The 26,265-nt window shown below is 39.7% G+C and overlaps 1 protein-coding gene across 1 annotated transcript in view; it reads left to right on the top strand.

Annotated features, from left to right (window-relative positions):
- Window positions 1-20,334, top strand: part of arrdc1b (arrestin domain containing 1b) — a 57,249-nt gene extending 36,915 nt beyond the window's left edge. The window contains exons 2-8 of the mRNA XM_052103913.1: window positions 382-492; window positions 6,759-6,809; window positions 8,399-8,553; window positions 8,851-9,033; window positions 9,141-9,317; window positions 16,150-16,624; window positions 17,362-20,334. Coding sequence (XP_051959873.1) covers window positions 382-492; window positions 6,759-6,809; window positions 8,399-8,553; window positions 8,851-9,033; window positions 9,141-9,317; window positions 16,150-16,624; window positions 17,362-17,429 — 1,220 coding nt within the window. The 3' untranslated portion in view covers window positions 17,430-20,334. The remainder of the gene's footprint in view (window positions 1-381; window positions 493-6,758; window positions 6,810-8,398; window positions 8,554-8,850; window positions 9,034-9,140; window positions 9,318-16,149; window positions 16,625-17,361) is intronic.
- Window positions 20,335-26,265: the final 5,931 nt, after the last annotated feature.

The raw sequence follows: 26,265 nt of genomic DNA, 5'->3' as shown, positions 1-26,265 counted from the left end.
GTGACGACTAGTCATTCTCAAATGACCTCCATTAGACCTATTAGAGCTGTGTTTACACCATTTCTTTGTCTTGAATCATGCCGTATTTACAAGAACACTAATAAAGTATATGAAGGTGTGGAGGGTAGTTTTCCAACATTGCAAATAACCTTATCTGAGATCTATGTGTTATGAGGTGTGTCAGATATAATTAGATAGATTGCATCTATGGTTTTGTGTCAAGAGAACTAATGCTTCCTTGTTAAAAAATAGTTTGTACATGATATACAGTTTATAGAAGAGTCACCACATCATTTTAGGAAATATAAAGGTAAAAAAAAAAGGATGTTAAGAAATGCTCTGGATTTTGAAGTATAATATTTGTCTCTGACTCTTTTGTAGCCATTAAAGTGTACTGTGTGGGGTCATGTGGCATCTCCTCCAAGCTGAATGATGCATCATGGATGTTAGAGGAGCGATACTTGAGCAGCACACTGTCTGTGGCCGACAAAGGTAAAGTCAACATCCATTCATCAGCTCACTCAATTTTTGCTTTCCTTAAAGGGATTGTTCATCCAAAAATGAAAATTCTGACATAATTTAGTCACCCTTCTGTTGGAACACAAAAGGACATTTTAGGAAAAATTTTAGCCTCAGTCACCATTTACTTTCATTGCGTTTTTTTTTTTCCGTACAATGTAAGTGAATGGTGACTGAGACTGATCATACTGCCTAACGTCTCTTTTTGATTTCCACAGATGAAAGAATGTCAAATGGGTTTGGAGCAATATGAGGATGAGTAAATAATGACATTTCATTATTGGTGAACTATCCCTTTAAGATCAGTAATTCAGTTAATAAAAGTTGAAATACTATTTTACATGGCTTTCAATGGCTGCACTCTAAAATAAAAAAAAACCTTGCTCACTTTAATGTAAATGGCTTTGTACCTTCTTTAATTCATATACAGGTGAAACTCGAAAAATTAGAATATCGTGCAAAAGTTCATTAATTTAAGTAATTCAACTTAAAAGGTGAAACTAATATATTATATAGACTCATTACAAGCAACTTAAGATATTTCAAGCCTTTGTTTGATATAATTTTGATGATTATGGCTTACAGCTTATGAAAACCTCAAATTCAGAATCTCAGAAAATTAGAATATTACATGAAATCAATAAAAAAAAAGGATTTTAAATACAGAAATGTCGGCCCTCTGAAAAGTATAATCATGCATATGTACTCAGTACTTGGTTTGGGCCCCTTTTGCATTAATTACTGCCTCAATGCGGCGTGGCATGGATGCTATCAGCCTGTGGCACTGCTGAGGTGTTATGGAAGACCAAGATGCTTCAATAGCGGCCTTCAGCTCTTCTGCATTGTTTGGTCTCATGTCTCTCATCTTTCTCTTAGCAATGCCCCATAGATTCTCTATGGGGTTCAGGTCAGGCGAGTTTGCTGGCCAATCAAGCACAGTAATACCATGGTCATTGAACCAGGTTTTGGTACTTTTGGCAGTGTGGGCAGGTGCCAAGTCCTGCTGGAAAATGAAGTCAGCATCTCCATAAAGCTTGTCTGCTGAAGGAAGCATGAAGTGCTCTAAAATGTCCCGGTAGACGGCTGCGTTGACTCTGGACTTAATAAAGCACAGTGGACCAACACCAGCCGATGACATGGCTCCCCAAACCAACACAGACTGTGGAAACTTCACACTGGACTTCAAGCATCTTGGATTGTGTGCCTCTCCATTCTTCCTCCAGACTCTGGGACCTTGGTTTCCAAATGAGATGCAAAATTTGCTCTCATCAGAAAAGAGGACTTTGGACCACTGAGCAACAGACCAGTTCTTTTTTTCTTTAGCCCAGGTAAGACGTTTGACATTTGAAGCCCATGTCCAGGACCCGTCTGTGTGTGGTGGCTCTTGATGCAGTAACTCCAGCCTCAGTCCACTCCTTGTGAAGCTCCCCCACACATTTGAATGGCCTTTCCCTGACAATCCTCTCCAGGCTACGGTCATCCCTGCTGCTTGTGCACCTTTTTCTTCCACACTTTTCCCTTCCACTTAACTTTCTATTAATGTGCTTTGATACAGCACTTTGAGAACATCCAATTTCTTTTGCAATTACCTTTTGAGGCTTTCCCTCCTTGTGGAGGGTGTCAATGATGGTTTTCTGCACAACTGTCAGGTCAGCAGTCTTCCCCATGATTGTGAATTCAACTGAACCAGACTGAGAGACCATTTAAAGGCTCAGGAACCCTTTGCAGGTGTTTAGCTGATTAGATTGTGACACTTTGAGCCTACAATACTGAACCTTTTCACAATATTCTAATTTTCTGAGATTCTGAATTTGGGGTTTTCATAAGCTGTAAGCCATAATCATCAAAATTATATCAAATAAAGGCTTGAAATATCTTACTTTGCTTGTAATGAGTCTATATAATATATTAGTTTCACCTTTTAAGTTGAATTACTGAAATTAATGAACTTTTGCACGATATTCTAATTTTTCAAGTTTCACCTGTAGCTCGGTCATTTGTGTCTGAAAGATTTCCTGTTCTGAGTATGTGGGTCTCTGTTTGTTTTATTCCTGTCTGTCTGAATGTGTCAGATATGGCCAATCCTTTTAAGTAGGTTAGACTTGAGTTATCTCTTTAATCAGGAAACCTCTCATTTGTCTAATTGTCAAAAATGATAAATTTGGTGAAAATGTGTGTGTATGCATAGAAATAATGGTTATATATCATGTGCAGCTGTTATTGTTTAAGAAACTGATGGTTGTCATGTCAAAACAGTACCAATACAATTTAAGTTTCTCGATTCTCAATACCATTTTCGATACCACATCAAGAATAGCTAATATGCTTTTGACTTTCGTTATTTAAATATTTATATAGTATTTTAAAATGTTTAACAATCAAGTAAAAAACAAACAAATTGTGTTGCTTGTGGTGCAAAGATTACCCTCATACCTACTGGAATCTCTCTACAAGTAATTGCTGATAATTAAGTTCAGCGGAATATAGACTAGAGCGTTCAGATCTCACAAATTTTAATCCACGATATCATTTATCCACAGTTCTGCAAAGGTCTGTGAATGCTGTTGACAGTATACCTCTAAAGAGAGGCAGAAGCCAAAGAATTTTGGCTTTTTCACAAGAATTTTCTCTACAGTATCTCTGTCTTGTTCTTTCCGTGTTCAGGTCAAACAGAACCATTATGTTCTGCCTTGAGGTAAAGTGTGAGCTCTTAGCGTATGTGTCCTGACAGGTCTTTCCCCGTCAGAGTGCTTGTTAGTTTAAATGCTTAGGCTTGTCTTACGACCCTTTTCCAGGAGACTTTTCAGTGGCTCGGCCTTCTGAATCAGCAGAGGCACAGATGTGCTGGGTGGTAACCATTATCATCTGAGCATACAGGGCGACGCTGGACAACTCAATCTGCTCACTGCCAAGAACTAATGCTATCTGCCCATTAAGAGTTTGAATTCCACTCCTCTTAGCTCAGCAAGCCTGATGCACAGTGTGGTGAAGGTAGATTTAGATGCTTTTAGTCCTCTAGATATTGAAAGTTGTACTGAGGGAGGTCACTGCAAGTTGAAGTTAATGATATAATAGTTGGATGCATTTCATAGCGTTCTAATAAAGGCATGTGAAAACTGACACACTGGCAAGGTGCAGTTCTGGGAAATATAATGGTGTTCTTTCTTTGTATGATTCTGCTTCATTGCATCTATTATGTATACATAGTTTAACACAGCCTTTAGTTAACACTTTGGCTTCCCAAGCAATGCAAAGGGGAGAATGATTGGTTGAACAGTAATGTGGTATGTCAGCAGTTGGGCTGACGCCTCCACCATAGAGAACTCTGAATGGACTGCTACCCCCTGTTGAGTTACTTAAACTGTTTACATTTGCACCGGTTTCATAAATTATAACTTTTTTTCTTCTTATGAAGGGGCAATATTTTCCACCTAGGTTAAAGAAGTGAAAAATGTAAAATATTTTGATATAAAAATATTTTTTTTATATATATATATATATATTTGTATAAATAAAAAAAATATATATATATTACATTTACATTTACATTTATTCATTTGGCAGACGCTTTTATCCAAAGCAACTTACAGAGCCCTTATTACAGGAACAATCCCCCCAGAGCAACCTGGAGATAAGTGCCTTGCTCAAGGACACAGTGGTGGCGGCGGCTGTGGGGATCGAACCAGCAACCTTCTGATTAACAGTTTAGTGCTTTAGACCACTACACCACCACCACCCTATATATATGTATACACACACACATATATATATATATATATATATATATATATATATATATATATATATATATATATATATATAAATAAAGAATATACAAAATCTATAATTATATTTTATAATATTTTACATACTGTTAAATACACATACATACACACACACACATATATATATATATATATATATATATATATATATATATATATATATATATATATTTAATCACATATATATATATATATATATATATATATATTTAATCACATATATATATATATATATATATTTAATCACATATATATAATTTTACAAAATATTACATATATGTGAATGTGTTTGTGTATTTAATAATATGTAACATATAATGTGTGTTTGTGTATGTGCGTATTTAACATATTTAAATGTTTAACATTATACAATCTAATTATATATTTTTAGATTCTTAATATAAAATTAATTGAAATAAATTCTCAATCCAAACAATCTACAAAATCATACAATACAAAGGGTGCTGTAAATAATTCACAAGCTCAGGCTTGGGTTTAGAATAAAATATTTTGAAAATTTTACATGTCAACTTACAAAAATATATGATTCAAAGATTTTTGCCCCCTCATTTTAAATATCTGGATAACTTTTTGTCACTTTCAGTGCCATTTTTGCCCTGAGCCAAACTTCAGATTTGCACCCAATCATGTCCCTTTAGTGTGCTTGTTTCTACTTGCTCCATTCTAAAAGTAATTAGTGCCCTCACCTGTGGAGGCCAAGTTAAGCAGACCATCATAGCTATCCTTATCATCTCCACATCCTCCTATTCAGTTTGATTTCATGAAAGAACTCCAGCGGACCAGCTGTAAAACATTACCCCATGTGACCTCCGCTGCTAATGCTACTGAGATCTCTATCTGTTGACCTCTGTTAACTATATGAAGCGTTTGCCCAATCTGGCTTATGTGTTTTAGACATGATAATGTAATGTCTCTTCACACCTGACTGGTCAAACATATGAATTCCACTTATCACGAACACTCAAGGCTTGTTTTGGATATCAACAGGGCTGGTTAATATGTATCAGGATTGTTTCAATATAAATAAATAAAATATAACTAGATATTCCAAATAGAATAATGCAAGAATCAGCAAATGAAAACCCATATTGGTTGACCATCTATTCTTTGGTGTTTACAGCTCTGGTTAGACATAATAATGAGATTTCTTCATCCACTCCAGTTTATAGGTGTAATTATTTTATGATGGTGTTGTAAGAACTAAATCAATTCAATAATTCAGGTGCAATTAAACCAAAAAGGTTGTTAACAGAACAAACAAAAGAAATCTAAGGTGGCAAGTCTCAAATGAATGCATGTTTGTTTGAAGGCTAATATGTCTGATTTATATAAAAACGAATTCTTTCAAATAGACAGTAGATATCCCTACTCTGCTCATAATCCTGGTTGGGTCAGTGAACTCCCCATAATTTTCTTTAAGAGGTCTTTTCCTGTTTGAGAAACTGACTTGTAAACAAAGACAGATTTATACAATAATGATGGCTGATGGTAATTCATCTTACCCTCACGCATTCATTTGGAGAGCTGCCCTACATTGTCAAACCTGACAACACACATGGTGACCTTACTGATAAATTTAATACTTTTAATAAACAACTGGTGTATAAATGGTGCCAACTTAATTTTTTATAAACAATTACAGGAGGGGCACATGCTTCTAGTGGATTACAAAAGTTTTATTCTGTGTGGATGCAAACCTTTGACCAAACACTGTGGAAATCCCCCGTTAGAAAGCACAGGAGAGACTATTGTATAGACCTTATTCACAGAAGCACCATCTTTGATTTTTGCTGGGAATGAGAACAAGGATCTGAGGGATAGACTTACAGTCTCTTCAATGGGTTGTACAGTTGTTTAAAGTATTTTTGGATTGTTCCACTTGGAAAACATTACTATATACACTACCTGTCAAAAGTTTTGAAACACTTGACTGAAATGTTTCTCGCGATCTTAAAAGTCCTTTGATATGAAGGTGTATGCTTAAATGTTTGAAATTAATTTTGTAGACAAAAATATAATTGTGCCACCATATTCATTTATTTTTAGATCTTTTAGATTTATACAGTCCGTTCCCTGTCAAGCACCAGCGAAATAAACTAAGACAGTTCATTCCTAAGAAGTTGGTAGTGTAAATGGATTGTATGTGCATTGAATTGGAAGAATAAAAATATGGATTTACATTATTTTGTGCATCCTTGTTAAATGGGACACAATCCTTTTATACGCATAGTAAATGTGGTTCGGGATATGGATGTAGGCTCCGTAAAAATGACAGAGAATGTAACTATTATTAATAATTTTCATCTACTGACACACAAATCATGGCTAGTAAGTCCAAAATAAAATGTAAAAAGTAAGAAAATTCCTGCTCAGCACATGTATGTTATGTAAATAAGAAGACAAATTTACATATATTTCTCTCTGCTATTGCAGGTACCCTGCCATCTGGTGAGCACAGCTTTCCCTTTCAGTTTCTCATTCCAGGTAATTCTCTTTCATTTTACAATTAGCATTTAAATACCATTTTCAATGTGAGAAATGTATGTTAGCCATTAACTGAAGACGCTTTGCACTTTAGACCTCAGAGCTTTTAAGCGGAGAATACTCAGGTGGGAGGTTAAAATATGCTAAGTGTTTTTGAAGCATGATGAGATGGAGTAAGAAGAGTTACATTTTAACTTTCAGATGACAGCAGCTGTATAAAGTCTTTTTGTTGTGACCCCACCTATTCCTGCATAAACACATGCCCCCATCATGTGCTATTATGAGAGATTTTACCGCACCATTTCTTCCTGCTTAATTAGTGCCCTCTTGCGGCCTGCGTCCCCTGCTGGTAGATTGTATGAACTGCTGTTGGGGGTTAAGCCAACGGTATATGTGCAATATAGGGACTTTCCAGTCTATTTATTCAGGAAAGATTTGGGCTTCCCATACCATGCAAATACTAATAGCTTCTGAGAGATGTGTTAAAAAATATATATATTTGGGGGTTGTTTGTGTTGAATTTTTCAACATGTGCTGATGCTTTTAATCCTTAAATGCATGCACCAAACACTATCATATTCGGGTCTTTAGAGACCCGTCACTTCCATCCATCCATCCACCCACCCACCCAAATGGGTCTACAAAATGGCCAGATAATTTAAAATTGTCAAAAAGTTTTCAAAGACAATCAGAACATAATAGAATAAAACCTATTTTGATTTTAATATATTTATGTTTTATTTTTCTTATATTGGAGCATTTCACCTGTCAATCATTTTGCTTGTTCTCATAGTGTTGTATCTGAAGCGGATCATTTAGGCTATGATTCATAATGTTTGTCATTTTAGGACGTTATTGTGCCACTGTTGAATTTGACAGCCACGGGTACAAATAATTCTGGTCTTTTACTCAGTTTTGATCCCAAAATCGTCTTTGGAGGGTAGGGTTTTGGAATGAGAGTGTGTGACTAATTCAACGGCTTAGAAACGTGAAAGCTTCAAGGGCAGCACTGTCATCTCACAGCAAGAAGGTCCTCAACTAGGGTCTTTCTGTGTGGAGTTTGCATGTTCTCCCCGTGTTTGTGTGGGTTTCCTCTGGGTGTTCCGGTTTCCCCCACAAGTCCAAAAACATGCAGGTTAAGTGAATCGGAGACTCTAAATTGCCCGTAGGTGTGTGAGTGAGAGTCCCTGGGGGCTGCATCAGGAAGGGCATCCGGTGTAAAAACTTGTGCCAAATAAAATATATATATGTGGACTATCACGAAGTGGACCCTGCACCTACGTGGGACAAACGCTAGGAAAGAGAGAGTCGCGTGAAAGCTTCAGAATGCTAAAATCACTTACAGCACCTTTAAGGCATTATAAAAAAAAATTAATTGTGCAACTTTGGCAATGGATGAAAACATTTATGAGGTACAGGGGATGGAATGAGATCTCGGGTCACTTAAAACCCGAGGTATGCGTTTAAGGGTTAATGCAGCATTATTATTTTTGTGGGGCCTAATACTGTGCTATCTGAAATTATGGTCCTTGAGTAATTTTCCAGTTATGCAAAAATTATTTACTCTTCTTAATTTATATCTTTTTCAGCATCTGTTCCAACCTCGTTTGAAGGCCCATTTGGGAAAATTCTGTACAAAATTAGGGCTATTATTGACACGCCACGTTTCTCAAAGGACTACAAGACACAGCGACCCTTCTACCTGCTCAGTGTACTCAACCTCAATGAGTTGCCAGATATAGAGGTGAGAATCTACCATCATTTATTGTCTGGCTATGCAAAGTGTAGCTCAACTGGTAAAGGACCACACCAACAATGCCAAGGTCATGGGTTCGATTCTCAGGGAGTGCGGGGACTGATAAAATGTATACCTTGAATCCACTAAAAGTTGCTTTGGGTAAAAGTGCTTACCAAATGCATAAAAGTAAACTAACAAATCTTGTATATTGGTACATTTTTTATGAATTATAAATATTTTTCAGTGGCAATATATAATTGTGATTTTACTGCCAATTGTTAATAACATCCCTTCTTTCCCCAGAAACCCAGCTGTGCTGTGACAACCAAAAAGTTTACCTACCTCCTGGTCAAATCAGGCACACTCATGCTGAGGGCTTACAGTGATCTTAGAGGATACACTCCTGGTCAGGTCATCAAACTGACTACTGAGATCCACAACAGGTCTGGTAAAGACACTGGCTGTGTGATGGCAAGCCTTATACAGGCGAGTGCACAGTAAATGAAGTACATCTGCTGACCTCTATTTTTAAATAATTAAATTTATGAAAATGAATCAGGTGATTAAACATCTTGCACTTTACTTCTCATCAGAGAGTGACGTATAAGACAAAGCGGTCAGTGTTTGACCTACGGCCCATAGCGGAGGTCGAGGGAGCCAGGGTGAAGGCAGGCAAACATGCAGAGTGGAGAGAACAGATCATCGTCCCTCCTCTTCCTCAGTCAGGCCTCACTGGCTGCAGCCTCATAGACACCGAGTATTTTATACAGGTATGGGTCTCGATATGGGGAACAAATGAAACTTTAGAGCTTTATTTTTTGCAACTTGATGAAGACAACACAGAGTAAAAATATATGCTGAATTACAACATGGATGAAGTTTATAATTTTATTCCTCATTAAATAAAGTTTTACTCCTAAAAAAAATTATAAAATAATGAGCACTCACATGAGATGAAAATTCCAGTCAAATCAGTAAGCTTATAGATCATGTTTTATTCTGCATGGAGAGGGTCCCCTCATGGGGGCTGCCATGTTAGAATCACATGACCCACCGAATATTTCTTGCTTAATCTCAGTAATGGCCCTGTTGTTGAACACTTTAACTCATGGATTAAATTAATCATGGCTGACTGTGAATAGTGAATTTGTTAAAATGGCATCGATAATGCTGCATCCACACCACTAGGGGTCAGTGTAAGTCCATTCAAAACACATTAAAAAAAAATTACTGACTGCACCTTTAAGAAGATTTTTGCACAATTATTTTAGTGGCCTGTTCTACATATCACAGCAGTTTCCTTGCAAAATGAACACTAGAACAATTACTTTTATTTAGCTTCACACAAACCTTTTTGCCCTATTCCTCACACAATGCCATCTTAAGACATCAACACACTTTTACTATAGTATATAGTATATTGCATTACATAACCAACTTTATTTACATGATTATTCAAGTGTGATCAAGCTGCGCAGTTGCACTTGCAATGCAACGGACCAGGAGTTTGAGTCCAGAAGAGCAAACAAGTTGAACGTGAGCCAAAAGGGTTTTGGAAGCACCACAGAAGGACATGGTTGCTTCTGTTAATCATAATCAACAGCATTTGTGGCATAATACAGATTACCACAAAAATCATTTTGATTTGCCCCTCCTTTTTCTTTAAAAAAAACAAAAACTGTGTTATAGTGAGGCACTTACTGTGGAAGAGACTGGGGCTAATCTGTAAACATTAAAATACTCACTGTTTCAAAGATATAGTCATAAGACATAAATAATATGCATGTTAAAATGGTTTTAGTTTGATAAAACTCACTAACCTTTTCTGTCTAAAGTTGAAGCCATTTTTTACAACTTTGTTGCCATGACAATGTAATGTCAACAAACACTAATAAGACTGTAAAAACAACGATTTAAACAACTTTACAGCTGAAATAAAACATGAGTTTTAACAGAAGAATTAATGTAAGTGCTTTTATAAAATATAAAGCTTCACATTTCTGCCTTTTAAACCCTCCAAAAATGTGCGCCATTTACTTCCATTGTAAGTGCCTCACTGTAACATAAATTTTTGCTTTTTTCAATAGAAGGGACGAGGCCATTTTTTTGTGTGTGTGGTAATGAACATTATGCCACAAATGTTGTAGATTGAGTTAAACCTGTACTGAACCTGGAATATTCCTTTAAGGTTTAGGGTAAGGAGATTTAAAATGCCATTTTTAATTTTACTCGCTTTTAACCCCACACATTGGACATTTCACTTTGGAACTGCCACAGTACATGTAATGAACCACGTAATGTAATTTTGCAAAATATTGCCATTTTCACATAATCTTTATGAGAGATTTAAACTTTTTTTTAAATTGTTAAATTTTTTAAAATTTATTTGATTTCACTTTTCAATCAGGGGTGGAACTTAAAACCAGGGACTAAAAACAGTTAAAAAAAACGACAACCGAAAAGGAAATATTTTTTTTGCAGAACGTAACCGAAAATCGGAACAAAGTGATTTTCAGTTGTTCTGGAGTGAAAACTTTATTTTATTTTATTTTATTTTATTTTAAATGCTGGTAACCGGTTAATTTTGTTGAGCTAATGCTTTCATGAAACTAAAGGCCTAAGGGTAAAAGCCACTTATATTTTTTGAATTACACCACTTCATGTTGCCCGAAAAAATTAAATGTGTGCTTTGATCCTGAAGGAAACTGCTGCATCACACATTTCTTTGCCTCATCGTCCGTTGTGAATATCACAGAAGATCGCATTCTGTGAATGAAGACCTTTTTAACAACTATGTATAATTACTACATGTACAGTTGAAGTCAGAAGTTTACATACACCTTAGCCAAATACATTTACCGTAAACTCAGATTTTCACAATTCCTGACATTTAATCGTAGAAACCAATCCCTGTCTTAGGTCAGTTAGGATCACTACTTTATTTAAAGAATGTGACATGTCAGAATAATAGTAGAGAGAATGATTTATTTCAGCTTTTATTTCTTTCATCACATTCCCAGTGGATCAGAAATGTACATACAGTTTGTTATTATTTGGTTGCATTGCCTTTAAAGTGTTTAACTTGGGTCAAACATTTTGGGTAGTCTTCCACAAGCTTTTCACAATAAGTTGCTCGAATTTTGGCCCATTCCTCTGGTGTACTGGTGTAACTGAGTCATGTTTGTAGGCCTCCTCGCACACCCTTTTTCAGTTCTGCCCAATGTTCTATCAGATTGAGGTCAGGTCTTTGTGATGTCCACTCCAACACCTTGACTTTTTTGTCTTTAAGCCATTTTTCCACAACTTTGGAGTTATACTTGGGGTCATTGTCCATTGGAAGACATATTTGCGACCAAGCTTTAACTTCCTGGCTGATGTCTTGAGATGTTGCGTCAATATATCCACATCATTTTCCTTCCTCATGATGCCATTTATTTGGTGAAGTGGACCAGTCCCTCCTGCAGCAAAGCACCCCCACAACATGATGCTGCCACCCCCATGCTTCATGGTTGGGATGGTGGTCTTCGGCTTGCAAGCCTCACCCTTTTTCCTCCAAACATAACCATGGTCATTATGTCCAAACAGTTAAGTTTTTGTTTCATTAGACCAGAGGACATTTCTTTAGGAACCATACTGTTTAGGAGCAGTAGGTTCTTCATTGCTGAGTCGATATAGGACTCGTTTTACTGTGGATATAGATACTAGTCTACCTGTTTTCTCCAGCATTTTCACAAATTCCTTTGCTGTTGTTCTGGGAATGATTTGCACTTTTCGCCCCAAACTACATTCCTGTCTAGGAGACAGAATGCATCTCCTTCCTGAGTGGTATGATTTTTTGAGGTCTTGGCTGATTTCTTTTGATTTTCCATGATGTCAAGCAAAGAGGCACTGTGTGGCAGGGCGGAGGGCCGTGTCGTGATACTACACACCCGGTCCCTTATCAGGCTAATCAAGCCTCCGAGAGGGATAAAGGCCAACTGCGGAGGATTGTGCGGGAGAGAGAGAGATCGTTTACGGGCATGTCCGTCATGTGTGCTTGTCTTTTTAAGTTTCTCATTAAAATATTATTTATATTGTCAAGCCGGTTCTCACCACCTCCTTTCCGGGTTTCGGCACCAGTGTAACGTGTTCAATGGAAAGGAGGCGAGAACCGGCTTGACAATATAAATAATATTTTAATGAGAAACTTAAATAAACTTAAAATACACTTCCAATTCAGGACACCTCCTATCAGAAGATAACAGGCTAATTGTCTAAAGGCTTGACATTATTTTCTGGAATTTTCCAAGCTGCTTAAAGGCACAGTTAACTTAGTGTATGTAAACTTCTGACCCACTGGAATTGTTTCAAGTTTCAAGTTTGTTTTTATTTATATAGCACATTTAAAAACAGCAAACAAGGCTGACCAAAGTGCTGAACAGTACACAAAGTAAGGAACAAGGACAAACCACACATTCATGACCAAAAAAAAAAAAAACTCACAGTGTTTTAAATGTTTTAAGAGAGGATTTAAAAACAGTTAGCGATTGAGTCGCTCTGATGTAATGCCAGCGACCCGAAAGGCTTGTGAATTGTGATATAGTCAATTAAAAGTTAAAGAATCTGTCAGTAAACATGCACAAAGTAGATGTCCCAAACAAATTGCCAAAACTATAGTTTGCTAATATTAAATCTGTGGAGTGGTTAAAAAATTTGTTTTAATGACTTCAACCTAAGTGTATGTAAACTTCTGACTTCACCTGTACATCAAATCACTGCACAGCTAATCCAGGTACAAGGAAAACATTATCAGATGTAAAAAGTTAATTTCTCAGTTGTTTCTAAGTCTTCACTGAAATATTGTTAGATATGATGCATTAATACAGATTTGATGCTGCTGAGTTTTGACTGAGAAGCAGATCTGTAAACAAAATATACATAACTGTTATGATTTCTATGTTGCTAAATCCACCACACACGAAAAAATTATTTACAAATATTTTGGTGAGGCAAGTGGCTTATTTTGGGCTTGTTTTTTCAGACCAAGTCGCTTGTTTCTCTTGTGAGATCTGGCAACACCACAATAGGTTTTTCACCCACCCCTTAATGCAGAGTACTGTAACTTTAAAAAGAATGTTATTAACTGTTCTTTATTTATTTCTAACTGGTAACCTTTTGGAAAGGAGGCTTCGGAACGGAAGTTTTGCTCAGAACGAACCAAAATGAAAAACAATTAGTTTTTAGTCCCTGCTTAAAACCCTCCACCAGGCCAATCATAGTAACTTTTTCAAGTCAAGTCAAGTGGTTTTTATTGTCGTTTCAACCATATACAGTTAGTACAGTACACAGCGAAACAAAACAGCCGACCAGTACACATTAGTGCAAAAGATGACAGTTTCTAAAAATGCCAAATGAAAACATAACATACTATGAGATGAGTGTTCTATGCACATAACAGTTATTGAGGTAGCAGCCAGTTATAAAGTGACAAAATTAAAGTGCAACTCAGGACATGTGTGTGTGTGTGTGTGTGTCAAACCAGTCTCTGAGTATTGAGGAGTCTGATGACTTGGGGGAAGAAGCTGTTACATAGTCTGGCTGTGACAGCCCGAATGCTTCGGTACCTCTTGCCAGATGGCAAGAGGGTGAAAAGTTTGTGTGAGGGGTGTGTGGGGTCATCCACAATGCTGGTTGCTTTGTGGATGCAGTGTTTTTTGTAAATGTCTTTGATGGATATTCCCTGATGATATTCTCAGCTGTCCTCACTATCCTCTGCAGGGCTTTGCGGACCGAAACGGTGCAAGTCCCAAACCAGGCAGTGATGCAGCTGCTCAGGATGCTCTCAATAGTCCCTCTATAGAATGTAGTGAGGATGGGGGGTGGGAGATGTGCTTTCCTCAGCCTTCGAAGAAACAGAGACGCTGCTGGGCTTTCTTGGTAATAGAGCTGGTGTTGAGGGACCAGGTGAGGTTCTCCGCCAGGTGAACACCAAGGAATTTGGTGCTCTTGACGATCTCCACAGAGGAGCCATCGATGTTCAGCGGAGAGTGGTCACTCTCTACTCCCCTAAAGTCAACAACCATCTCTTTTGTTTTGTCCACATTCAGAGACAGGTTGTTGGCTCTACACCAGTCTGTTAGTCGCTGCACCTCCTCTCTGTATGCTGACTCCTCGTTCTTGCTTATGAGACCCACCACGGTCATGTCATTGGCGAACTTGATGATGTGATTCGAGCTGTGCATTGCTGCACAGTCGTGAGTCAGCAGAGTGAACAGCAGTGGACTGAGCACACAGTCCTGTGGGGCCCCAGTGCTCAGTGTGGTGGTGGTGGTGGAGATGCTGTTCCCGATTCGGACTGACTGAGGTCTGCCAGTCAGGAAGTCCACGCTCCAGTTGCAGAGGGAAGTGTCCAGGCCTAGCAGGTTCAGCTTTCCAATCAGGTGCTTCCAATTATTGAGCTGAAGTCTATGAACAGCATTCGAAAGTATGAGTCCTTTTTATCTAGATGGGTGAGGGCCAGATGGAGGGTGGTGGCGATGGTATCGTCTGTTGAACGGTTTGGACGATACGCAAACTGCAGTGGGTCTAGTGAGAGGGGCAGCTGGGTCTTAATGTGCCTCATGATGAGCCTCTCGAAGCACTTCATGATGATGGGTGTGAGTGTGACGGGATGGTAGTTGTTGAGGCAGGACACTGAAGACTTCTTTGGCATGGGGACGATGATGGTGGCCTTGAAGCATGTTGGAACGACGGCGCTGCTAAGAGAGATGTTGAAGATGTCGGTAAGAACATCTGTCAGCTGGTCTGCACATCCTCTGAGCACTCTACGTAGAGTTTTCCTCACATCAGCCATGGTAAGACAGAGCAGCTGGTCGTTGGGAGGAGGGGTGGTCTTCCTCGCCACCACGTTGTTCTGCACTTCAAACCGAGCGTAGAAGTCGTTCAGCACATCTGGAATGGAGGCATCTTTGTCACAGGCAACTGATGTTGTTCTGTAGTTGGTGATGGCCTGGATGCCCTGCCACATGCACCGTGTGTCACTGCTGTCCTGGAAGTGACTGTGTGCGGTTTGCCTCTCTGATGGCCCGGGACAATTTGGCCCTCACTGTTCTTAGGGCCGCCTTGTCGCCTGCTCTGAAGGTAGAGTCTCGGGTCCTCAGCACAGATCCTTTTGATAACTCGGGTCCTCAGCTCGGGTCCTTTTGGTAACTGTGGTGGGTGATTTACAACGCATCTTGGATTTCCCTTTACCAAAAAGAACTGTGATACACCAAAAGAAATATTTTATATTTTTTCATTTTTTTGTCTGCTTTTAAAAGATCTGAATTTGGTTCTAAAAAGGACTGTTGAGATTTAATGCTTTGCACATTTGTGCAATTTCCTATGTATAATGTGTTCTTTTATACATTTGAATTTAAATAAAGAAATAAAAAACTGCTGGTAAAAGACAATAAAAAAGCGTATAAAATCAGGCATTCCCACCTGGCCAAAATGGGTTAAGGAACATTTAAATACCACAATTTAAGTATTTCAATTGATGTTTTATATAAAAAGATATTGCCAGTGAGTTCCTTTTCATGCATGTACTTTGTGCCGACACTCTGTCTGTTTCCCTTCTTACAGGTGTCACTAAAATCTCCTGAGGCTGTTGTCACGTTACCCATCTACATTGGGAACATAGCTGTAAACTTGACTCCCTCCATTCCACCCCCACACTCCATCGCTCCTGGTGCTCCGATGCCTGCCATGCCAAGCCTCAGCCCTGCGGTCCCCAGTGCCCCTCCTGTTGAGGAGGCCCTGGAGGGTGAGCTAGGGGCCGGAGGGGTAGCCAGCGAGGAGATCTCCACCAAGAGTCATTCTCAGCAGGACCCGTCCGGCGTGACTCTCTCCATGTCTCCTAGTGCATTCGGTCATGCGTCTGGTCCAGTACCACCACTGAGTCAGCATCTCGCGCAGTCCTCAGACAGCTCTGCGCCTCTGTTCTGTGTGTCCACAGGAGCCACCATACCTTTCTTCACCGAGACTAATGCAACCCCAGTGCCCACTTCCTGTCCTCTGATCCTGCCACCTGAATATAGCACCTGGGAATATCCACATGGTGGGTGATCTACACTGTATACAAATTTTACAGTTCACTTCCGTATAGTGTATATCATTAAATTATATAATGTTATTATACTAACCAAATGGAACTGCAAAAATCTGCTTTGCACTTTTAAATGTACTGTTAACCACCAAGTTTTTATCAAGAGGCCCTTTCAAAGGCAAAGCCCAATAATTACGAATAGACAGTGCTCAGTGTCACTCACACTAAATTAATGCAATGAATATTAACTTAACCACATAAAATGTAACATAAAACCCCTTACAGTCCATCAGTACATAACTGATTTTAAAAATTTGTATAAATGTAAACATTTCAATAACAAATACCATAATCAAATGCGGTGTGTCAAGCAGATACATCTTGTTTTTCACAGTAATTTTAACAATGATTTATTTTAAAATTACATGTATTGTCTTGTTAAACATACTTTGACTGTTAATTATAAGATAAATCATAGTTTTTACTTATAAAAAAATACTGTACTGTAAAATTCCATATATTGTTTTGTTTCACTGTTAGCAAAAAAGTATGTTCCAATATAAGTAATTACGTTTTTTACTATCTGTTTGGATGACTAATGGAAGACAGGGGGAGTGTTTGAGAACCCTTTTTGAAAACAATAACTACTGTATTTTAGCAGTTATCAAATAGGTGAAGCAAATAGTGCATAAATTGCATGTTTCACAAAAATTATATTCATTTTGTTATGTTTTTCCTCTAAATTTCAGAGCCGCCTCCCACTTACGAGGAAAGCTGCAGTAGCAACAATTCCAGTTTCAACAGTAGCATGAGGTAGACCAATCAGAGGTCTCATTGCTTTTTCCATGCGATTCCTTGAGTACCCTCTGTTGGACGGTGTGTAGACATTGCCGCCAGGCCCCAAACCTGATAATTCCATTCTATGGAACAAATATCTGTAATACTTATAAAAATCATTTCTATATGTTTGTTGATCCACTCAAATTATATTTTCAACTGTGCAACTAGGAGAGTTAATTTAGTGCCTAAGAAGATGTAGCAATTACTAGGTATGTTCGTGGGTTTTTGTGAAAGAAATACCAGCATCTGAACCATGAAAATTACATTTGAGTATACTTTTTTTTACATTTTTTTTAACCAAGGTTGGCCTTATGTGGAGCTCTGTAAAATCTGAAATAACCTACAACTTATACTTTCTTTTATATCTGACAAGACTTTTTTAAAAATTACTCCATTCCTTGTGACAATATGGGACTGTGAAGGCACTCCATGATTACGTCAACAGGAGTGGGTCTTGACTAACAATGGATACAGAGAACATTCCTCTTGAAAGAACAAGTTTTATTTATTGATCATGATCAATGTTGGAAGTAGAAATTTTCATCTGACTTTATAAAATCCAACTCAGCACCAAATGGACATGAACTCTGTGTAGATACAGCTTTGGACAACCTATGTAGTCAGCCACCATGGGCACATATGTCATTATCACTTGGCCAAACAGTGATATGCAACATATTGCATATCGTTTTTTAATGCACTTCATTGCATGTCATTTTGAAAACTTACACTTTCTTCTTTTTTACTGGCTATCAAGAGATTTTTAGAGGACACTTCTGACTCCTAACTCCCATCTTAATGCCTCAGTGTTTTGAAATAAGATGGTTGTATTTGTGTTACCCTTTGTTACCAAAATTATCATAATATTCTTTTCAGGGGGTTCTTCATTTGTCCTTAGAATAATTTTTTTTTAAGTATTCTAGCCATTTAATAGGCACAGATTCAGACTGTGATTGGTTTAAACTTAGCGTGATATCAGAATTTTTAGTAATACGTTAAATGTTGGAAAACCAGATGTGTTTTTAAAATTTGTGCAGCACTTTTGCTGAAAATGAAAAGAAATTTCTCAAATGCATCATTTGAAATCTGATGCAAATTATACATGTAAGTTTGTATTTGACTTGTTTGGTCATATGCTTTGATATTTCTCATTCTAGCCCACAGTGAATGGAGATTTATGATGGATTTCCAGTGAGTACAGTTTTGACAACGACCCTTAAATGTAGCAAAAACAAAAAAGTTTCATTATGAGCTGTGCAGACCCTTGAACTGTTCGGATGAATTTGGAAGCACAAAAAGGCACTTTTATAGACTTTATCTCTGTGTACAAAGAGTGTGTGTGTTTGTGTGTGTGTGTGTGTGTGTGTGTGTGTGTGTGAGAATTTCTGGGGTGATTTCTCCACCAAAATGTTAAATTTTTTAAACTGTGTAGTTACATTAGTGCTTAAAGTGATCATCAAAGGAAGAGGCTCACAGGTTCTCTTGAAATTTGAAAATCAACGACAGCACATATGAAATACAATTTTGTATCAAGCAAAATTAGAAGATTCGGTTCAGACTAAAGCTTATGGTTTCTCTGCACCCCCTTTTCTGAGTGACAAAATATTTTGCTCAATATTATATACCACTATGTACCATTTAAAGTGCTGATAGAGCAGAATAATTCTTATTGAAGAATCAAATAAAACATTATTGACCTTGTCTTTGCTGATTGTATAACAGCAGGCCACTGTGACTTTTAACAGTGCAGCTAAATTAAAATTCTGAGTTCGATATAAAGTATAGTATTTTCACTTTGAGCAGCACTGTTTTGTAATCTCAGCAGAAAATTCAAACACGCAATTAAAATCTGTTATCATTTATCATCACAGTCCAGTAAATACACCTGATTTTTTTCAGTATTCTCAACTACATTTTGCCTTAAATGTGAACGTGATACATCACTGGTCCCCTGGTAACAAAGCAAAGACAAACTGTAGTACTTTTCGGGATAATACTGTAACATGTTTACTATTTTCTTCATTTGTCTCCTTTGAAATTGTTTCTGTTGGCTTAAAAGTACAGTTCGGCCAAAAATGTAAATTCTGCCATCATTTACTCACCCACATGTTTTGTTCCAAACCCATATGACTTACTTTCCTCTGTTGAACAAATATAGAGATATTAGGCAGAATATTAGGGACTGACAGCCTCAGTCACCATTCACTTTCATTGTATGTAAAAAGAATGAATGAATTTTTGTGGTAATCAACATTATGCCACAAATTCTGTCGAATGAGCTTAACTTGTATTGAACCCGGAATATTCCTTTAATGAATTTTAATGCATCAGAAAGAGTTGTAAATGATGGTAGATTGTTATTTATGCCTCTCCATTTCGGGCTTGAACAATGAAAGATAATTTAATGAAAAGACAAATTCCTCCATCTCTGTAATTTCTGAAGTTGCAACTTGGATGAATATTTTTCATGTTTGATTTGAATGTGCTGCTGTATGTTCTTCCTCTTCACCAAAGGTTTAACAGCTTTATCAAGTTTCATTTTGTCATTTGTGTGGTACATTCATCCCTCTGCATTTTCAGCAGGTTTTGAAATAAAGTAGCACGATTGTGGATAAATGTTTGTAAAGACGTGACAGAATCAAACTTGTACAGCAAAGTAATAAACTCTTTGAATTTCTATTTTTTTTTCTAAGATGTTACTCATTTAAATGTATCCATTTTAAAATACTTGTCATTGCCCTACAATGTCCTGCCCTACATTGTTTTCTCATTGAATATCTCAGAAATGTTATATTACGTATGTAAATTGGGTTGCAAATGCTGATTTATGTTGACATCATTTCTCTTTATCAAGTGTGAACAATAGATAAAACATGAAGATGTGGAAAAATAGTCATGTTCCCTCAACACGGTATTTTAATTTTATTATAATTAGGGAAAAAAGCATATTAGTATGGTTATTAAACAATTTGATGTATAGCACATACGCAATATACCTAAATGAACAATTGAGATCAGCCACAGATCTTAATATCTTAGAAAAGATCTTCTGGTTTTCAATCTGATTCTTACAGACAGTTAGTTGACTGGCAACAGAAAGAAAGGGGGGTGGGGGTAAAAGATCAAGGCGACCGCCTACACCTAGCACTGCATGCTGCCTCTTTCCTGTTGCTATAGAAACTGAACCCCAATCTATCATTATCACAGTGCCACGCAATGACATGGACATCGGTGTGTAGTCTGACTCTGCCTGGAACACACACTGTGAATGCCTGAGAAAGGAAAAATGAATGACTGGGTGCCTGAAATGAGATCATGCAGAATGTTAATGAAGGTTCATTATTTTTTACTGATGATGAACTTCACCAAAAACCACAAAATGTGCACTTCTAATAACACTTAAGCTATTTACATTTTTGTTCTCTAAACAATTATTCTGTACGGTGGCACAATGCTGCAAAGTACTTCTTATTTTTTTTTCACTCAATTATGTTGTAAAAACGACCTCTTTTCTTATAATAATGAGATTTTATGTTATAAAAAGGACCTCTTTTCTCATAATAACGAGTTAGTAATTTCATAAAAACGACATCTTTTCTCGTAATAAAGAGTCAGTTATGCAATGAAGCTACATCCTTGCTCGTAATAACGAAACAGTTATGTAATAAAACTACATCTTTGCTCATAATAACATGTCAGTTATGTCATAAAATAAGATCTTTTCTCATAATAACAAGTCAGTTATGTCATAAAGCTACATCATTTCTCGTAATAACGAAACAGTTATGTAATAAAACGACATCTTTGCTTATAATAACATGTCAGTTATTTCATAAAACGAATCGGTTACCTAACGTAACCTCGGTTCTCTCTAGATGAGGGAACGAGTATTGCGTAAGCTAGCTTACGCTACGGGAAAGATTCATCTTTTCTGAGATATTGAAGCCAAAAAATTACCCTTAATTTTGTATCCATTGTCAACGCAGTGCAGCAGCTGCATACCTTGAGCGGGCTAGCTAGCGAGCTCATTGGTTGCTCTGCGGCAACTGCTGCAGCCTATAGACGAACTTGAGTGAACTCGCGTCCAATGACAGGCGCCCGCGCCGTCACTGTATCAAATCCCGCCAGAATGGGCGTGGCTACAGTGCATATAAGCGTAAGTTCGTAGGCTGGAACCCTGGTTTTCATTGAATGAAGCGAAAATCGCTCGTGGCGCGAGCACGGCCGGCTACGCAATACTCGTTCCCTCATCTAGAGAGAACCGAGGTTACGTTAGGTAACCGATTCGTTCTCTTACGAGAGGGAGGGAAGGCATAGAGCGGGCGGTTGGGCCAGTCCTGGGCCAGCGCGTCCTCGCTTTTCGAGAAAAATACTGGGCAGTTAGAGTTCTCTTCTGACGCAAAGAGGTCTATCTCTGCACTGCCGAATATGCTCCATAACTTCTGGACTGTTTGAGCGTGCAGGGACCATTCCCCTGGGGAAATATTGTCTCTGGACAGTCTGTCTGGGCCGTCGTTCAGGTGGCCTGGCACGTGCGTCGCCCTCAGCGAGCGCAGGTGGCACTGGGACCAACTCAGTATGCGTTTTGTCAGATGGAAGAGGTTCCTGGATCTGACACCGCCCTGACGGTTTAGACAGGATACCACAGATCTGTTGTCCGAACGGACCAGGACGTGGTGACCCTGAATGACCGGGAGGAAGCGCACGAGCGCGTACTCGACCGCTATCATTTCCAGACAATTTATGTGAAGGAGCTTTTCCTGAACTGACCATAGGCCAAAAACCGGAGAGCCCTCGCAGACCGCGCCCCAACCCGTGTTGGACGCGTCTGTCGAGATGACTTTTCGGCGAGATACAGCTCCCATCGTCACTCCCCGCTGATACCATTCGGCTGCAGAGCTGAGATACAGGTCTGAGTCACTCTGATCGGCTGGCAGCCCGTGGCCCAAGCCCGGCGAGACGCGTGGGTGTTTAGCCAATGCTGAAGCGGGCGCATGCACAGTAAACCCAGCTGAAGTACTGCTGCGGCTGAGGCCATGTAACCTAGCATTCTCTGAAATTTTTTCAGAGGCGTGAGGCTGTTCATCTGAAAGGACGCGGCTAGTCGCTGAACACGGCGTGCGCGCTGTGTAGATAAGCGAGCCGTCATCGCCATGGAGTCTAGTTCTATTCCAAGGAAGGAAATTGCCTGACTGGGCTGTAGTGAGCTCTTGGTCCAATTGACTGCAAGACCCAAACTGTTCAGATGACTGAGGAGAACTGTCCTGTGAGACAGAAGCTCCGTATGTGACTGTGCCAAAATCAGCCAATCGTCCAAATAGTTCAGAATTCGCAAGTACGGGGTGCTAAAGACAGGCCGAACGGAAGGACGGTGTATTGATAAACCTGGCCGTCGAAGGCGAATCTCAAGAATGGCCTGTGACGGGGATTTATCTGAATCTGAAAGTAGGCATCTTTCAGATCGAGAGAAATAAACCAGTCCCCCTGGTGCACATGCGCGAGGAGTTTCCTGATTGTAAGCATTTTGAACGGTCTTTTTGCGAGCACCTTGTTCAAAACCCTGAGATCTAATATTGGTCTGAGGCCGCCGTCTTTCTTGGGGACAAGAAAATAACTGCTGTAAAACCCCGACTCGCTCAGAGAAGGTGGCACTCTCTCTATGGCCCTTTTGCACAGAAGGTTTGCTATTTCTGAACGAATGCAGGCTGCTTCCGTGTTCACAGTAGTTTCGAGCCGCGCTCTGAAGCGGAGAGGGCGGTGATCGAACTGTAGCAAATAGCCGTTTTATTGTGCTTAACACCCATTTGGATATCCCTGGGATAGCTTTCCACGCTTTGAAGCGTAACGCTAGAGGGTGAATGGCCAAGTCGCACAGCGAGCTGAACAGAATGTGTGAGCGCGCTTACTGTGCTTATGCATGACTGCTCGCAGACAGCAGGGACAGGCTGTTCTGTGAGTGAGTTCCCGATTGAGGTGAATGGGGAAAGAGTCACATCTGTGAAGTGATGCGCGAGCATACTCACGGGCATGGGACTTACATACAGAGAGGTGTTTGCTGGCCGTGTGACAGAGCGGGCAGAGAAGGGGCGTTTATTGACTATAACACTCGAGCTGGCTGTGCCCGCTTTATGTGAGTGGGCTCTGATAGGGACACGGGAAGTGTAATGCTTGTGTGTAGGGGTGAACACTGGATTGTGGGCACATTTTCTACACATAAGGCATGTTTGCTTTTTACAAGATTTCTTTGGGTCGCCGTGAAAACGGCATTTGAGTGCAGGCAAGCGGGCAGTATCACTGGCTTGTTGGCTGCTGAATCCACCACTGCAGTAGCCTGAGAGAAGGGGACTGACAGGGGGCGAAGCTTTGACGGTGGTCCGGCCGCGGCGGGACTGAGCCGTCGTTTCCTCAACAAAGCTAGGAGGACTTCGGTTGCTCAGGTTTCAGCGCAATCTTAGGCCGAGGCCCGCGGGGGGGTGGCGGTCTGCGGCGGCTGTCTGAGCGCGTTCTAGGGCGGCCGCCCTGTCGACGCTGAGAAGTCTGGCTTTGCTGAGCTGGGCGCTGTGAAGAGGCTTGTGCAGGAGGCTGGTCACGTGGGCGGCCTACAGAGGAGCTAGCGCGACGAGGCAGGAAGAGATTCATGGCTTGGGTGGCTTTCTGGACTTCCGAGAAACGGTCAACAATGCCACTCACCGCGGAACCAGATGAGGTGGCGGTCTCCGGCGCTGAGAGGGGCGCGGCATGAGGCGCAGGTGGTGCGAGGCATCTTTAAAATGACGCTCGTTGCTCTTTTTGTGAAGTTCGCTGAGGAACTAGCTTGCTCTAAAAAGGATACGTCGCCGGATGGCGTAGCTCGCAGGATGGCTGAAGGTGGCGAAGACGGCTGGCTTCTTCGAGCGCTGTCCAAGCTTGCTAGATGCCCCTCGAACGGCGACGCGGCTTCTGCAGTTCAGAGATGCAAAGAGCTTCGCTGAATAGATGAAAATCAGGGTTCCAGCCTACGAACTTACGCTTATATGCACTCTAGCCACGCCCATTCTGGCGGGCTTTGATACAGTGACGGCGAGGGCGCCTGTCATTGGACGCGAGTTCACTCAAGTTCGTCTATAGGCTGCAGCAGTTGCCACAGAGCAACCAATGAGCTCGCTAGCTAGCCCGCTCAAGGTATGCAGCTGCTGCACTGCGTTGACAATGGATACAAAATTAAGGATAATTTTTTGGCTTCAATATCTCAGAAAAGATGAATCTTTCCCGTAGCGTAAGCTAGCTTACGCAATACGAGAGAACCTCTCGTAAGAGAACGACATCTTTTCTCATAATAACATTTAGTTGTCATAAAATTGGCATTTTCTTGTAATAGCCTAATGATTTAGTTGTCACAAAAATATATTTTCTCGTAATAATGAGTTGTCTTAAAAACGACATCTTTTCTTGTAATAAGTTAGTAATGTCATAAAAACTACACATTTTCTTGTAATACGTTAGTAGGCAAATGTCATAAAAACGACATCTTGTAATAAGTTAGTAATGTCATAAAAACGACATCTTTTCTCGTAATAACGAATCAGCTATGTCATAAAACGACACCTTTTCTCGTAATAACGAATCAGTTATGTCAAAAAAACGACATCTTTTCTCGTAATAACGAATCAGTTATGTCATATAAACGTCTCAGTTACATATGTAACCTCGGTTCCCTGAGACAAAGGCATCATTCGTGCCTCAAGAACTCTTGAGAGAGGCTAGCATTCTCAATGTCTCGTTCCCTTCGTTTCAGGGAACCGAGGTTACGTACGAAACCAAGACATTCCCTTACAACTCAGTCCACTTGACACTGCGTAGTAACGCATATGGGGAACAGAATCCCATCACACCGCACTACACGACAAAACTTCCCCGAAAGGAAACATGGCGCGCATTCTTATGGGACGACGACCGACATGAGCATGCCGCGGTGAGTGATCCTCGTGATGGCCAGGAGGACAGCGCTCATAACGACAATATGAACTATAGTCATATAGTATAATTAACTCCTTATGAACCCAGTCGGGAAGGGAGTTTATTGATAATGAAAGTGCTTGAGACTTTATGGTAATTATAAATCACTGGTAAAATGCAGGAGCTGTCCATGGTACTAAAGTAGCTATACATTGGCGAGATATAGTGATGTGCATGCGCCCTTGGCGCCAAGCATGTTGTGGCACATGACGCTTCAGCCAGCACTGAAGAGGTCTCATGTGTAAGAGACCTAATGTGATGACGGTTGATGCTGCTCTGAAGTCCCAATGCATCCTTCAGAGGAAGTGTTCATCCCATTTTGAACTGAGACAGACACTGTAGAATGGCCTGAATGCGCACGCTCGTGGATTCGAGGCGGACTCTCAAAAAGGAGATTTTTTGGCTGGGAGAGAGTGTTCTTTTTGCCCAGTTTACATTGAGGCCCAAGCTGTTTAGGTGCTGAAACAGTAAGTCTCTGTGCTGGCATAACAGAGCCTCTGATTGCACCAGTAACAGCCAATCGTCGAGGTAGTTCAAGATGCGTACGCCGCTCCGTCTCAGAGGGGCAAGAACTGCATCGATGCACTTTGTGAAAGCCACCCCCAAGAGCAGGACTTTGAATTGATAAAATATTCCCTTGAACGTGAATCTCAAAAACATTCTGTGGTGTCGTACAATTTGGATATGAAAGTATGCATCCCTCAGATCTATCAATGCAAAACAATTGTGTGGGCGTATATGCGATAAGATCAGATACTGAGTAAGCATTTTGAATGGACACTTTATAAGTGTGCGATTTAAATGTATCAGATCCAGGA

The sequence above is a fragment of the Xyrauchen texanus genome, chromosome 34 (genome assembly GCF_025860055.1).
Source record: "Xyrauchen texanus isolate HMW12.3.18 chromosome 34, RBS_HiC_50CHRs, whole genome shotgun sequence".
NCBI classification, from domain to species: Eukaryota; Metazoa; Chordata; class Actinopteri; order Cypriniformes; family Catostomidae; genus Xyrauchen; species Xyrauchen texanus.
Note: the sequence above shows the minus strand (reverse complement) of the source record. Positions and strands in the feature narration are given on the sequence as shown.